The sequence below is a fragment of the Ascaphus truei genome, chromosome 8, assembly GCF_040206685.1.
Source record: "Ascaphus truei isolate aAscTru1 chromosome 8, aAscTru1.hap1, whole genome shotgun sequence".
NCBI classification, from domain to species: Eukaryota; Metazoa; Chordata; class Amphibia; order Anura; family Ascaphidae; genus Ascaphus; species Ascaphus truei.
The window spans coordinates 70,906,454-70,923,023 of NC_134490.1; the positions used below are offsets into that span (position 1 = coordinate 70,906,454).

At 40.2% G+C, this 16,570-nt stretch overlaps 1 protein-coding gene across 3 annotated transcripts in view; it reads right to left on the minus strand.

Annotated features, from left to right (window-relative positions):
* Positions 1–16,570, minus strand: part of COL17A1 (collagen type XVII alpha 1 chain) — a 66,510-nt gene that overhangs the window by 39,874 nt on the left and 10,066 nt on the right. Inside the window, exons 2-16 of one of the 3 annotated variants that reach the window (XM_075612538.1) lie at positions 14,876–14,940; positions 13,168–13,215; positions 11,853–11,954; positions 10,960–11,097; positions 10,601–10,648; positions 9,769–9,804; positions 8,626–8,673; positions 4,992–5,135; positions 4,700–4,843; positions 4,531–4,602; positions 3,356–3,436; positions 3,188–3,259; positions 2,573–2,731; positions 2,055–2,135; positions 1,921–1,959 (exon numbers count right to left, since the gene is read on the minus strand). In XM_075612538.1, the coding sequence (XP_075468653.1) occupies positions 1,921–1,959; positions 2,055–2,135; positions 2,573–2,731; positions 3,188–3,259; positions 3,356–3,436; positions 4,531–4,602; positions 4,700–4,843; positions 4,992–5,135; positions 8,626–8,673; positions 9,769–9,804; positions 10,601–10,648; positions 10,960–11,097; positions 11,853–11,954; positions 13,168–13,215; positions 14,876–14,930 (1,267 nt within the window). In that variant the 5' untranslated portion in view covers positions 14,931–14,940. Of the gene's footprint in view, positions 1–1,920; positions 1,960–2,054; positions 2,136–2,572; positions 2,732–3,187; positions 3,260–3,355; positions 3,437–4,530; positions 4,603–4,699; positions 4,850–4,991; positions 5,136–8,625; positions 8,674–9,768; positions 9,805–10,600; positions 10,649–10,959; positions 11,098–11,852; positions 11,955–13,167; positions 13,216–14,875; positions 14,941–16,570 lie in introns of all 3 variants that reach the window. The other 2 variants (XM_075612537.1, XM_075612539.1) reach the window with 2 other exon arrangements.

The window sequence follows — 16,570 nt, forward strand, 5'->3', positions numbered from 1 at the left end:
CTCAGGCTCACACGCCTCTCTCACCATGTCACTCTCTCCCCATAATGTTACTGTCCCTTTCATATTGTCACTCTCCTTTCTCGTCTTGTCACACCCTTCCCCATGTTGTAATTCTTGTCCCGCCCATGTTGTCACTGTCATGCCCCCCCATGACACTCTTCCCTTCTTTCCCCCTCACCCTCTAGTCACTCCCTACCCATATTACTCTCTCCCCACCCATGTCACCTATTCACTCTCCCCTCACGTCATATATACATGTATACACATATATACATGTATACACATATATACTGTATATACATAGATTAAGGATGTTTGCGGGTTCAAATACAATCCTGTGCTCCTGAAGTACAATCTTAATTTCAACTTGTGCAGTTTGAGAATTCACTGTTCAATTCAACTCTGAGTCGAACTTCTGAACACATTTTTGAGTCCAAGTGAAATAAAAGGTAAAAGTAAAAACGCAAGAAAGCATCCTCTTCAGATTTGTTTTCCTATTTTGTGTTTTTGCTTCAATAAAATCGTCAAACTTTTTCTTCATTTTTGGAAAATTGAAATCCAAAAGCAAAACACCACTGAATCAAAGCAACTTTGGAGCAAAAACAGAACATTTTCACCCTGCGCCTATGTATCAAAGCATGGGGCGTGTCAGCAGGAGGAGTTGGGGGAGTTACATGGTGCCCAGGTTATTATGATTATAAGGAGATGTATCACAGTCTGCATCTCCCTGCGCCATTCATTTTGCCTTTTATTTGCCCCCAAAATGCTCCATATCTGGAGGAGCTTAAGTCAAAAAGTCTAAAAAAACCTGTTCTACTGTACATATGCCGCAGCTCTGCTTCTCTGTTATACCTAACTCTGGCGATGCTCCCACCCAGACACAGGAATAGGACACAAGCGCTGTTTCAGGGTCTGGATGGGTGTAACGCCAGAGTTAGCTATGACAAAACGTTCTTTCCCGGCACGAATTCCCTCACCGGGTCTAGATGGAAGCAACAGTAAAATTTAAATAATGTGACATTATTTGAAGATAGTGCAGCGTTATCTTAAAATAACATCATGTTAACCCTATGCTAATGAATTCTATTGCTGTAGTTGCTTTGCATATGATTTGCTCAGTGAGTAAGGCATTAATGCAGAGAAAATAACATTGGTTTTTAGGTAATGTCCCATTATATGCCCTGATTTAACGTTACTTAGTGAACCTGGGCCTTAAATGGTGGTGAGACGAGGCGCATCACATGAAATGATGTGATTTAATTATTCCTGTGCGCTAAATCATCTACACGTCTCAAACAGGTTTAATTCACCTTGGAGTTTTCAACAGACAGTGGTCGATGTGACTTACAAAAGTAGTTGTACTATGATTGTATTACAAAAATGTTTTACATTTATTAAGCATTGGATCTTTAAAATGCATCTTAGATTTACTCAATACATGTATTAACAAAATTAGGACATGGGAAACGCTTTAATAAAATAATCTTTTGTAAAGATAGAAGTGGAACAATAAAATATAGTAGTGGTTTTCTGTGTGGGAAAATGAAGCAGTAAAGGTCCTCCATACCACGAGTCTAGGACATTCATTTTAACTCAACATTTTCCCCCATAGATGAAAATAGTTAACTTGTATCTCAAATGAGCCTCTACCAGCTTTGTTTCATGCCCCCTGCTGGTCAACCAATGAAAAGACACGATACAAGATCAAAAGATCCATACAGTATAACATGCACAAAATCACAACAGTAGAAAATCTCATCTTCTTAAAATGTCAGCGTATATAACATTTCTTGAAGATTTGGCCATATCCTGAATTAAATGTTGTTGTAAAGAGTGGATTTCCTAAATCCCTTCACTCAGACTGATCGGTAATTATTACGGCAATCGATGGGAATTTATTTAGTATTTCAGTTTCTTTACCTGCATAAGTGGCCTTATCCTTTGTTACTTTGTACCCTCCTAAGACAGAAGAGAGAAGAACAGTCCTGTTAATGTCTTCCAATAGTATGAAGGCGCATGGCACGTGAAAAGTTTGGCATGGAATGGCAAGTTACCGTTGGCTTCAGATTTTAAGGCGGTGTCCATGGTACTAGTAAAACGTTTCTCTTTCTTCAATGCATCGTCACCAAACGAGCCTGCAAAACCAATGAATAGTCTGTTAGCCTTTATACTGCCATTACATTACCCTTTAGAAGTAAAGGATAAAGATTATACCTAATGCACACTTCCTGGATATGTAACTTATACACCCACTGTAAATTAAAAAAAATTGACAATGCCAGACATTTTAATCTTCAAGGCATCATCATGTTCTATTCCATTTTTTCAATGTAGTCATTCAGAAAAGTTACTAAGTGTTACACAGTCATTTATAAATGATATATAGTTCAGAAAGATAGTGTTCAAAAATATAAGCCTATCAAAAGTAAGGGTATGTTTACATAGCAAGAATAAGTAGGCTTTACAAGTCACAATACATGTTTAAGAGGTTCCGGAGTTCTGTTACACAAATTCTCAACTGAAGAGTAGACCACATGTTTTTTCCATTAAGTAGAATAATTGCAAATTGTACCTGAAACTCCCCCACTGGAGGCTGTGAAGACTTTACCGCTGTCCTTAGACATGATCAGCATGTCTCCTTCCTTCTTGGTGGGACTTTTGTCCTTCTCCAGTAGGAGGAACTTGTAATCTTTGCTGAGGATGTCCTCACTTTGGGGTTTCCCATTGGCAACTAAGAAGAGATTTCTTCAATGAAGAACTCTACACGCACTTCAGAATTCAGCAACATTCCAAACCACAAATGTGACACGATCTACTGTATGTGTTGAATCAGCTTATCAAGCACAATGTAATGCAATAGAGCAGGGGTGGCCAACTCCAGTCTTCCAGGGCCACCAACAGGCCAGGTATTAAGGATATCCCTGCTTCAGCACAGGTGGTCAATCAGTGGCTCAGTCATAATGACTGTGCTGAAGCAGCGATATCCCCAATACCTGGCTTGTTGGTGACCCTTGAGGACTGGAGTTGGCCAGTCCTGCAATAGAGGCACATATTCCTTAGATTTGATGCAATATGTATAGGATAAACACACAGCATGACACACGTGTTTAAATAATATCACTTGTAAGTAGAGGCATACAGTAGTACTACACGTAGTCTTTTCTCAGCAGCTGTATTTGGGTCTTACCAGTGGACGTGGTCACAGTGCTAGTGAGCCCACTTGAGCTGTGGGGAGCATTTCTTTTCTGTACTCCATAACCTACAACAGAACAAAATGACACTTATAGCTATATACTTATGCTCAAACATGAGTCACAGGGCAGTTTCGTATACTTTTTCAAGGTTCTGAACTAACCTGAAGCGGCTGTTGGTGCCAAGCTGCTAACAATGGGTCCTGGACCTGGGAGTGGCGCAAGATTGTTCTGAACACCAAATACTATGCACAGAGAAATAGGCAACTTGTTACTTATATATACCATGAGAGGTGCTAATTCTTATACAACAGAAGTGATGTGCCTTCGTGATTAAATATATCTCTGACAATGTGGTCTATTGTTAAAATAAGCTAGTGCTACAAAACAGTGCAAATAACAATCCGTTTTACCTACTTACTGTATGTTATTAATAATACATCACTGGATATAAATGTTCATCAGCAGAATCAAGTAAGTATGCAGAATCTGCCCATGGCTATTTACTAAGCTCTGCAATGTACTGCCCTGAAAATCATTGTTGGCCCCTTAAAGGAAAAATCGAAGCTGGTGAATATTTTTGCAATTTTTTATATATACAGTATAGAGTAGAAGCAGGGGTCTTCGGAGCTGAAACCCATTCATTTCGTGCTCTGGCGACCCCTTACTTCCGGAGATACTTACCTCCGAAGTAGGTGCCGGTAACTGCTTCGGCTGAGCAAGCAGGGATTTAAAGTTTAAAGCTCCCGTGTCACCTGGGCCAATAGGAAGCCACACCAATGACATCACAACTTCCTATTGGTTTGAAGGTCACGAGATCTTTCAACAGCAGCCATTACATGATCCCTGGCAGCCGAGGAGAGCAGCTACCGCCACTGACTTTGGAGGTCGGCATCTCCATATGTAGGGGGCCCCCTGAGCTGAAATTAATGGGGTTTAGCTCAGGAGACCGCCTGCTTCCATTTTTACAAATTTGCCAGCTTGGATGGTCATTTTAAGCACTGAGAATAACAAGGTTATTCATGCCACTGCAGATCAGCATTGTTTGGTGGAATGTTACTGATCATTACAGTGCACAGATTGTGAGTTTGATTTGAAACTCGGCTCTGGATGGCATTGCACAGTTGACTCTTACAGCAGCCATAGGTTTTGATAGATTATTAACTTTACATTTATCCTCTATTATAAAAAAGTTACAAATGTCTTCCTGACGATTTCCTTTACTGACGTATATATGGCATTACAGGTCCCCGCTACAGCACTGACGAGGTTTGTTGGATGGAGCAGTGTTGTAGGAATAGGCACAGTAAAACTTTAGAAGCTGACTACAAACACTTACCTGAGGAGGAGGCGGTAAGCCCTGAGTTTAGGGAGGGAGAGCTGGGGGCCAAGTTATTTGGGACTCCGAATACTAAAGAAAGAGAAAGTTTCATGAGAATCAATATAAAAAAAACGTTATCTGGAAACAATAGGATTAAATTGCCTCACTGTGATTTAAAAGACTTTACCTGATCCTGATGAATGGGCATTCATCAGAGGGGAACAGTGACTCATGTTGTTATGATAAGCACTCATGGATGATCCTGCTGGAAGGGTGGAGGTCCACATGAATGATGGGAGAGCAGCATCCAACATGGCTGTGTCATAGGTCCCTGCAACTGGGCAAAAGGACATTGTCACATAAAATGCAGTTTAAGTCTCACAAACCAAGGATCATTAACAGATGTAAAATGATGGGTCAAATTCTCAAGCCTCTGGAAAGTTCTGATTAAACAATGAAACGTTGTATGAGATGTTCACCTGATTGAGAGCTTTCTGTTACTATCTTTGTTTCCACTATGGCTTTCTTAGGAATGGGGAGCGTGTTTGTTGGGGATCGAGTGGGGCTGACACTGGTGGAACGGCCTCCTTTCAGCAATTTCTTCACATCATCGAGTTCTGTCCCTGAAAGAAAAGAAGAAAAAGTATCTTTATGCCCAGATATTGGTGAGTAGAATTTGTGTGCCAGTGACTCAAATATCTCCACTAATTAACAAGACGTGCGGTCCTATTCATTACAATTGTTAATACTTTTAGATATATTTTTTAAAAAGTATCCATTGCATTGTTTGGTTTGTGGGTGGACAATATAACATTATTCTTTATAGCACAAATGAGGATCCATAAGTAGAGACAGGCGCATTAGACAAAATCCGATCCATGGATTTTTTCAATCAAAATCCGATCAGCGCGCGAATATCTGAATGCGGATTGGATGGTAACGAATTCAGGCGGTTGTATCCGAATCCGCCATTGGATTCCTTCTGAGCGGATTTTGGAAGGGAGAAGGTGTGTGGGACAGGGCTGGTTGCTGGGTTAGTGTGTGGGTAGGCAGGTTAGGACCTTTAGGTAGGAAGTAGACTTTCTACAGTCAGGGCCATCTTCGGCAACTACAGTATTTCCTCTGTTTCATTGACCTCAGGAGAGTGCTGGCCAGGGGATGCATCAGTCAAGGTGTCTTGGAGAAGGTGAGATGGAGGAATGCGGATGTTCTTCTCAAAAACGTCATGGAGGTAGTCCTCAGGTCGACATTTGTGATATGCCAGCCTCCTTCCCAGCTCGCAGTCATCACAGGGATGCAGTCATCTGCACAAAGGAACCACCTCCATGGTGTGGGAATTGTTTCAATTGCCCCATAATGGTTCGGTGTGTGACTCTGCGGTGGTACACTCCAGTCCTCGACAGCACACCAGGCCCAGGTGGGCTTCACAGTCCGCCCCTTCTCTGAGAAGTGACTTCTCCCCCCCATCTCCCGCCTGTTGAACCTCCTCCTTCTCCCCTCATCCACTACCACAGAGCAAGACCTTGCAGGCTTCACTGGTGGGACAGAGTCAGGTGCCATAGAATATACACTGTATACCTTTGCACGGCATTGTGTGAGGGTGCAATGTGTGTACTCTGGGCACTTTGTTAGTAGGGGTGAGGTACTTGAAGGGACGCGGACATGGATCATCGGCGTGTATGGCTATTTGGAGAAGTGAGGTCAGCCTTAGTGCATGCCAATGATTTTATCCCTGTAGTTCTGCCTCACCAACTAAGTAACGATGAGTCCTCTACATCCTCACCGTGAAAGCAATTGGCTCAGTCACAATTAAATTCCTCTGGTCCACTTTTTCTCACTCTCACTCCTTGACCTCATCCTTTACTATTTGGGTCTGTCACTATACACAACATGGAATTATTTGACAGTCATCATGACACAGATGCGTAACAACATTGGTTGCATCTTGGCCATGTTTTAAGTTTGGGGTTGTGTAGAGATGCACCATCATTTATTTTTAATGATGGTGTTGGATGTTGCACAATCCCTTACGATTATTCTCATCTCTATCAAGCAAATCCTCATTCTATTTGCTTCTGCTGCTTCCTACATGACCTCTTCCTCTGACATGGGGTGAACACTGTAGTGTTGCTGTTACTGAGGCTACCCTCCAGAGGTCTCTTTTTATTTTCAACAATATTTTGTTAAAGGTTTTTTTTGTTTTTTTACAATTACAAAAAGTTTGTTGAAAAGTTAAAGAACAAAGTTTAAAAATATATAGTTAATGATGCTTATAAAAGTTTGTCGCATTTACATTTTTATGGTACATTAATCATGTTTTCCTAGTTCAAGGCTGTGTTACTTGCCTTTTTTGCAACTTGATATGTAATATTTCAAATTGCCTTCATCAATCACATACATATTTAATCATTCTACTAGTACTTACTTATTACATTAGATTAATCATGTGTTTCTAGTTCAAGGCTGTGTTAGTTGCCTTTTTTTCAAATCAATGTTCTATTTCAAATTGCATTTAATTGCATTCATCAATCATAGACATATTTAATCATTACTACTAGTTACTTATATTACATAGATACTGTAGTAGTAACAGTAGATTAGATTGAAACTACAGAAGAAAAAAAAATTGACCTATATTAAATTTATATCATGACTGATTTGAAGTGATGATTAATGAAGATAACGAATCGGATGATCGGCCAGTTGACCCATCACTCTCCTATTTTTTGAGGGTTAATTTCTATGTTATCTTCGTGAAATCATAGTATATAGGAATCTGTCATCAGATTCATCATGAAGGATGACATTGTATGTTGACCTTTTCTCTTCCTCTCTCTGACTGTGAGCAGAGAGACCTGTCTGTGTAAAGTGCTACTACTGCTGCTGATGAGCTGCTGTATCTCCACTCTGTCTCAAATCAAGTTCTATCTCAAGTCTCAACGTAGTTATTAGTTATTATGAGTGCCTGCTGCCCGACCTTCTGCCAGGCTGCCTTCCACTAGTGCCCACCTTGCCTACCCATGCCTGCCTGTTAGATGCGGTGCCCGCATGCATCCTTCCTAAATACCCTCGCCTAACCCTACCCTTGATTGCCATTGCAGTGCCTTTACTAACCAGTGTTTGTGTGCTGTTGATTTTCCAATGAAAGAAACAGCAGATGTACTTGCTACAAAATGATGACAACTTGTCCCCAGGTTTAAACGCCACACAATAGCTCTTGCATTAAAAATACGGCCTAGGGAAGACATAACTGGTGGCTCTGGATGATGTGAATGTGATCGTTGGCTGTCAATGTTGTGGTGCTGGTGATGTTGTTGTGTCATCATCACAACAGGACACACAACTGCTCAATGGTACTTGTGATTAGGACATCTGTGTAACAGAGGGTGACGAGGAGGGGGGAGGTAACATCAATGTACGTGCTGTTGGTGATGATATTTGGTTGTGTTCATTAAATAATTAATATAAGAGGCATCTTACTGCATACAGTTTTCCCTTTACTTGTTGATGATGCATGTTCACAATCTTTTACAATGACCACAGTATCAGCACTTGCACCTGAAGCATTATCACATTCATCAACACCAGCAGTGCCACCACCACTTAAATCACAGTATTTCATAACATCAGCAACATCTCCATCAGAAGCCTCATTCACAACAAGTAATATTCGAATGGATGAATCAGCATCAAGTGCGGATTTACAGTGAAAAAACAAATACAAATCTGCCTTTTTGAGACGGACTCGTGAAAATCCGCGTCAGAAAGGGGCGTGAAAATCCGCGTCAGTAAGGGGCGTGAAAATCCGAGTCAGAAAGGGGCGTGCAAATTCGCGGCGGATTTAAATGACCGCGGAAAATTCGCCAATCTCTATCTACCAGAGAAAATGTTGTATCGTGAGAGCATTGGAGACGTTTTGGAAAAAAGTCATATAACAATTTCAACGTTGAGAATGTATTTGTTATAAAAAAAAAAAGAATAATATTGTTTTTCTGGTGAAATGTTATTAGTATCCTTTCTGAAGGCAAACTCCAAAATACTGTACAGAGGATCTGGAATTTCAACTACTGCATTATTCTAGTATTATCCTAGTAAACGGATAGAGGAACTTACACCTGGCGGAGGGAGAGGCACTTTGGAGGCGAGCACGGATCTCACTCTCTATAACATAAGATACAAATGATTACAAATATTAGAGACATGTTAGAATTATAAAGACATATTAGAACCCCAAGGAAAGTGGTAACGGTGAACATATTCTCCTGATATTCTGCGTACACGTAGTGATTTCCTATCCGTGTATTTAAATCAGACACAGGGTTTACCGGAGCTGACATTAATGGGGTTCAGCGCCAGACCCCTTGCTTCAAACCTATGTTAAAAAATAATAATAATTTTAAAAAAACGCATGAATTGCTCCTTTAATATGAGATACTAGCTGAGAGACCCGGCGTTGCCCGGGATTGAATGTTCCCAAGTGATGTAAAGACTCAAAACTGTGCACTGCACCATATTATAATGGTTACTGTGTATCACACAGCGCTGAATTCCCATCTTCACATGTGTAATATTGGCACGATTAATTCATTGGCAAAATGTAAGGGTTGTTATCAGGGGGCTCAACTCCAGTCCTCAAGATCCCTCAACAGGTCAGGTCTTAAGGATATCCCAGCTCCAGCACAGGTGGCTCATTCAGTCTTTGACTGAGCCACTGATTGAGCCACCTGTGCTGAAGCAGGGATATCCTGAAGACCTGACTTGTTGGTGGCCCTTGAGGACTGACGTTAAGTATCACTGGTGTTATGATGAGGGCTGAAGACTAACTCCATGCTACTATCACAGCATTTGAAGCAGGTGAACTTGTTTCCGATCCCTGTGTCAGCTTTGTCTCCCTGTACATCAGTCACCAAAATTTGATAGCTAGCTTTTCAGGACAGGGATTTGTATTGGCAGAATGTCTACTGTATGTACAGTGCTGCGTTCATTTTCAGCGCTATATATTATTATTGAATGTAAATGTGGTTAGAGATTTGCAGTGCAGTTTTATATTTGCAAAGCTGTGATAGATGATGCACACTCAGATCCTCTGAATAATTGTTGGTCTAGTGATTTTGATGCAAATATTAAGATAAAAGTAAAATTGCAATTCAACAATACAAATTATTTCAAAAGTCTGTTCTTTCTGTTGATTTCTGCCTGTGATGTAATTGGTGTAATGTATTATTTCTGCAATGTGTTATACACGCATGTACTCACCTCTGCTAGGAGTCCGCCCCCTGGTGGTGGAAGATGCTGGATAAAAACAACAAAAACAAATGCTTAGGAACAATCCAAGCTGGCGAATTATTATTATTTTTTAAATATTGAATTGAAGCAGGGGGGGGGGTCTCTGGAGTGGAACCCCGTTGATTTCAGCTCCGGAACCCCTTACTTCTGGAGATACTTACCTCCGAAGTAGGTGCCGGTAGCTGCTCTCGCTCCGCAAGCTGGGCTTTAAAGTTTAAAGGTCCCGCGTCACATGGGCCAGTAGGAAGCCGCACTGATGAGGTCACGGCTTCCTATTGGTTCGCAGGGCAGGAAATCTCTGATGAGCAGACATATTGTAAATTCTGGTAGCCATTGAAGAGGCTACTGGCACCTAATTCGCAGGTAAGTATCTCCGGAAGAAGTTGTCTTCGGAGCTGAAATTACCAGGGTTCAGCTCCGGAGACCACCTGCTTCAACCATCCATATATATATATATATATATAAAATTTGCCACCTTGATATTCTTTAATATTCAATTCACTAAGTATAGTTACAGTAGTGGTATGTCCCTCAGGACAGTGAGTGGTGCAGCCACTAAGCAAGCACTAATTGAATCATGTTATTTAACAAACGCCCATTGGGATGCAGGCACAATTTCCAAAAACATGCTTAAGGAAACCAAAACAAAAAGGTTAATTGCTAGAGGGTCAGGAAAAGACACCGACAAACACTTAAGAAGATTACTGTCAGCATATTCAATGGCTCATCAGCTGCTTTGGCTGGCTGTCATAATCTGACTTCACTCTATGATTTATTTCTGACATTTTTCAAGTAAACATACCCATTTCTTTTCTGGCGTATTCCGGGGAAGAATTTCCACTGGAACTTCCTAGAAAGGAAACAAAAAGCAAGTTTTCAGTTGTATTTTCTGATATAGTAGTTGGTGTAATTTTATCATAGTAGGAAATCAAACAATACAATGAAACTCGTCTCGAACGATTAATCCATAGTAATATGTACTAAGGATGAAATGTATCATACAACTCGGAAAGTGGTGAATTCAGTCTAAGTTGATTCATTTCAGTATTGTAAAGCCCATAAATCAATAACACTAGCCAGAGCTGCAGAGGTTAATAATGCCTAAACTATCCTGTAAATAACGTGCATATTATTGTTTGATACGCTGTGATCCATTCCTACCTTCATATCCTCGGGTGGTGGAGACATATGTCTTCCTTTCAAAGGTTGACTTTGGAGAAACGGAGAGTGTAGAATTTGGGGATTGAGGATGTCTGGATCCGGATGTACTAAGGTTTACTCTTGAGTTGTTACCTGAGGCTAAATTACAAGCACAAACGATACGTCAATACCAAGTAACCTGAACAATTGCACAAAACCCTGGACTTTTTGTTCAGGAGCTATGCGGTGGAACGCCGTTCCTGTTCCTTTTTTCATAGTCCACGTTGTAAATGTTATAACACTATTGTGATCATCTATAATATCAATTTTTTATATGTTTTATTAAACAATTATAATGTCATAATTATTATTTACAAAAAATAATAGCAAGGATTCTAAACGATTTTGAAATGTGTATATTATTGCGTATGTCCAAGAATAATGTCCGCCCCGGTCCCATCCTCATTTCAGGCTTCCCTTCCCTTTTATTTCTAGAAAAAAAGCACTGCACAAAACTATTGTAGTTATTTATAAAGAGCCAGGAACCAGAGATGTTCCCAGTTCTGCAGGTCACTTTATTCATTCCTGGGCATTTGATACGTGAGCTCCATTTGTATAGCTCATGTTGTTGGATTCGATTGTTTTTTAAGCCATTTAAATTTGAAACTGTACATTTTTGCATTGCCACTTAACCTGTAAACATTAAAAAAGAATCCACATTTCCTCTTTCACTTTTGTAAAACTTGAATGAATTTTTCATAAACCCATCCAAGCTGTGTTAGTTTCAAGAGAGCAACGTTCAAAGTCTTTATCTGTTAACTTATTTAACTGATGTAGTGTTGTTTTCAGCATATTACATTATATTACTACTGAATAATTGACCCATGAGCATCTTATCACTTTGTAATACCTACTTGAAGTGACGTAGCCGCTGCTGCTTTGGCCCAGGCTCTTCTTTTCCATTCCACCCCCTCCACTCTGGTATGAGAGTTTGGAACCACCGCTGGTTGCCCCTTCTGCTCAGACACAAAATGGAAACTCAATGGTGACCAATTAGATGTCGGAGTAAAGTAAGAGGGTCATACCCACCACCCACCACACTAGTACATGGTCATACTCACCACTCTAGTACATGGTCATACTCACCACACTAGTACATGGTCATACCCACCACCCACCACACTAGTACATGGTCATACTCACCACACTAGTACATGGTCATACTCACCACACTAGTACATGGTCATACTCACCACACTAGTACAGGAGTGGCCAACTCCAGTCCTCAAGGGCCACCAATAAGTCAGGTTTTCAGAATATCCCTGCTTCAGCACAGGTGGCTCAATCAGTGGCTCAGTCAAAGACTGAGCCACTGATTGAACCATCTGTGCTGAAGCAGGGATATCTTGAAAATGTGATCTGTTGGTGGCCCTTGAGGACTGGAGTTGGCCACTGGAGTTGCTTTATCTCTTTTAAGGTTATTTGCTAAAACTCTTCACAATCTTCTCAAACAGAAATGTAATTGCCTATCGATATACGTATATAATACAATAACATTAACGGAGGATGATATGTTAGTGAACCTAATGTACACGGCAATCAATAATATATAAATATACGACAAAATCAACTTAAAATCAAAGAGTTATTTTCTTTGATTACCTTTCCATCATTCTCAGCTGAAGATTCCTAATAATGGGACCTAAAGTATTCAAGTATTTTTTTTACATCTGAGTAAAATAAAATAAATATCCCCCTACAACCAAAATGGTGTCATCCAATATGCCAGTGCACCGTTAGTTTCCTGTTGTCCCAATCAAAATTCACCTCTCCCTTGTGCCAGAAGCGCTTCCCATGGGGGAAGGGTTAGGCGGAGCACTGCTCAAAAAGATGATGGAGGCTGGATCGTAAACTAAAAATGTATTAGGTCAGCAGCAACATACCAAAAAGAAGTAGTGGGACAGTCTCTACATATATACCTTTCCCTTGTGCTTGACATTGTCCTCTCCATTGAGGCAGATAGTGACAAGTATATACCTAGGCGCGCTGTGGAACACTTCCAAGGAAACGACCATTTACCATTTTCTTTAACTTAGTCTTCTGAGAACCTCAAGTATTTAAAAAACAAAACAAGTGGGATGGATGCTCTAAGAGGCCATAGCCAGGCTGTCTAAAGCAGTGGAGTGTACGAGTGCTCAGAAAAGGATGTTGTTGTTATACTTGACTTACTTGGTGGTAGAGATGCCAGTCTTGTGGTTGTTACTGTTTCCGTGAAAGCTGGGAAAACAAGAAGCTGTTATTGCCTCACATTGTGCGCGCAGAAAATAAACTAAACAATGGTATTCTATATACAGTATTCATAATGTAATGCACAGTACATAAAAAGGGGAGTTTCTATCACAACACAGGGCAGCTATTTCAGATATTGTCCTAATATCTGATGTTTTAGTGTTATTATTTTACAAATATATTTTAAAATGCGCCATTGTTTTCCTTTCTGATCTACTTACATATAGTGCTACAATTTGGGGAAATCTGAAGCACCAATGTCTTATTCCTACTTCTCAAATAAATATAAAATCCGGGGGGCCATTTTGTTTTAGTTCCTGTCTGTAAATCTAATGGCAATAATAGCATTACAAAAATGTTCGACTTGTCTACAAAATTCTTGACTTATGTTACTACATTCTTGCCTGTTAAATCATTTTTTTTGGTTCCTTCTTTTATGTTTATATCACACAGTGTGTTAACAGACAAAGGGAGTTATTCTACATACAGTAAGTAACAAACACATAAGACTATATGGCATAAAACAGAGATGCCCATAAGTCAGATTTCACTTAAGGAGCACATCACTGTAATAACTGATAAGACTTAACCTTTAATCATATATACAAATAAAAACTCCTGACGAGTGTTTCACTCGTGACCAAGCTCTAAGCGCAGACACGAGTGAAACGCGCGTCGGGTGGCTTTGATGACTCCCAGGCAAACTTTAGGTTGAAGTGGATGGGGGGGAGGGGGGAAGAATAGAGAGGAGAGTAGGGGATTGCAATTTTAGTTAGTCCCAGATGTGATTTAGTCACAGACTAGCTGGTTTAGCAACATTAGCAGAAGTTCCCTCATGATTGATAGTATTGGCATTATTACTTGGTTGCTTTATACTATGATCCTCTGACTTGAATCAGCAGTTGTGGAGTAAGTATTAGAACTCTGATGGGCCACCCAGTGTGATTACTCTGCTAAAAACTTACCTTTATGAGGGGATTCTCATCTGTCAATCACATTGATCCTCAATTTATTTGAATTGCTAACATTGGGCAGCGTTTATTTACAGACACTACACTTCTCTGAGAGAGCCTATTACCATAATTATGAAGGATTGCAGATGATGATGTCACTGTATCTCTCAGGTAGACAGCTCATTCATCAGGATTATCTCTATATAGGGACATTACTCCTTTGAATATTACCAATCACCTCCCAGAGAGGTAATTTTGTCAGCGTATCCTGTTATATATAGCTGTCTCCCCACATCATCCTTTTCTCCTCCCTCTCTCTCTCACCTATTTTAGATGTAGTTACTTCAGTAACATTTTCAGTATTGTATTTTTTTTGTTTGATTTGTAAATATGATTAAAGGTTAAGTCTTACAGTGGGGGACTCCTTACGTGAACCTCTGACCTATGGGCATCTCTCTTTTATGCCCTATAGTCTTATGTGTTTGTTACTTAATTAATTAATTAGATGCACCGCTTATTATTCTATTACCAACACATACCAATATACATTTAAATTTAGTGGCTACATGGGGAGTGATTCTCACCTTTTTATATACACTGAAAATGCTGCTAAAACAGCCGCAATGACATATACAGAATTACCCCAAAGTGATAAACTGGTCATATTAAAAGAATATTGAATACATCTATCTTACTTCTTCCAGTGACCTCCGCACCGTCTCTGTAGCTTTTATTTCTTATACTCTCCATTCCATAATCCCTGAAAGCAAATGAATACATATTTATGCAAGAGGTTCTTCAATTTGTCCTTATCAAGGATCACTTAAATGTTATTAATCATGCGGATTTTCATCATACTGATATAGCCTTGTTCATCAATATACTAAAACACTAGGCTGGATACAAACAAATCATGTTATGTTTAGCGTAAGCGGCTCTGTGAATGCAGCATACTGTACTTCCCAATGCTGCAGCCTTATTGTAACACATTGGCCTCTGGAGATACAAAGCAATGTGTCGTTGTTCCAGCATCTCAGAGGCTAACAGAAGACACTAGAACTTTCAGCCAGGGTTCCTAGAAACCCTTGGGTTCCCCGGGCATCCCTAAAGGGTTCCCTGTAATTTTCAGGTTATTTTAAAATTGTACCAAATTCAGAATTTACAATGCATCTGATCTCAGACGTGCTATTAGAGAGGGTTGGGGTTCCTTACAATGCATCTGATCTCAGACGCGTTATTAGAGAGGGTTGGGGTTCCTTACAATGCATCTGATCTCAGACGCGTTATTAGAGAGGGTTGGGGTTCCGTACAATGCATCTGATCTCAGGCACACTATTAGAGAGGGTTGGGGTTCCTTACAATGCATCTGATCTCAGACGCGCTATTAGAGAGGGTTGGGGTTCCTTACAATGCATCTGATCTCAGACGCGCTATTAGAGAGGGTTGGGGTTCCTTACAATGCATCTGATCTCAGACGCGTTATTAGAGAGGGTTGGGGTTCCGTACAATGCATCTGATCTCAGGCACACTATTAGAGAGGGTTGAGGTTCCTTACAATTTCTCATAGGTTTCCTTAACCAAAAAAAGTTGGAAACCACTGGAATAGAGTAGTGTGGGATGTGGCAGTCGGTGCCTACCCTGCAATGCTAATATTCTAGCAATGATGTGTGAATGTCTCCTAATGTGCTTTGCAATCGTGGGGGGAAATTTGACTTAAATTTCAAGTTATCTTAAATTTCACGTTTTGGGGATTTGTTTAAGCATAAGTTGACATTGTTAAGAAATGAGCAAAAACACACTTGGGTGCAATATTTTCACCAGATTATTGCAAAATGTCACCCCTTTAAAGCAGAATTGAGCACAAATCAGTCGGTGAATGGCAGTATATAAAGGGCCATGACCTTGGACATTCTCTCAATGCTTTGCGAACATTGCCCACTCGCAAGGAAAAAAAGGAAATCCTGAGTGAGAACAGAGATAAAATCCTTTTAGCAATACATCACCAAATGAATCATCAAAAAGTGCTGATGCACAGCCCCTGGTAGGTGGTGAAGACATTGCTTCTTTTTGGATTGCCCTTTTTGTCCATTCAGTTGTAATCTCAACACCACTTCAGGATTTCTTTGGCTGCCAAGCTATGTGCATTACTATCTGACTATATCCGTGCAATATCTTCAGTACATTGTTACTGCTTTTTCTGCTGGTGCGTGTATGTGTGTACCTTTTGTTGCAACTTCTCCTAGTTACATTTTCTCTGTCCTACTTAGGTCTTGAGATATTATTTCAATTGTACTAGGAGAGTTATTGCACAGTATATCATGCTTGTATACATATTTGTATCAGGTCACACTTATTTTTTGATGTAATGTCCCTTAACACACCTTTTTGTC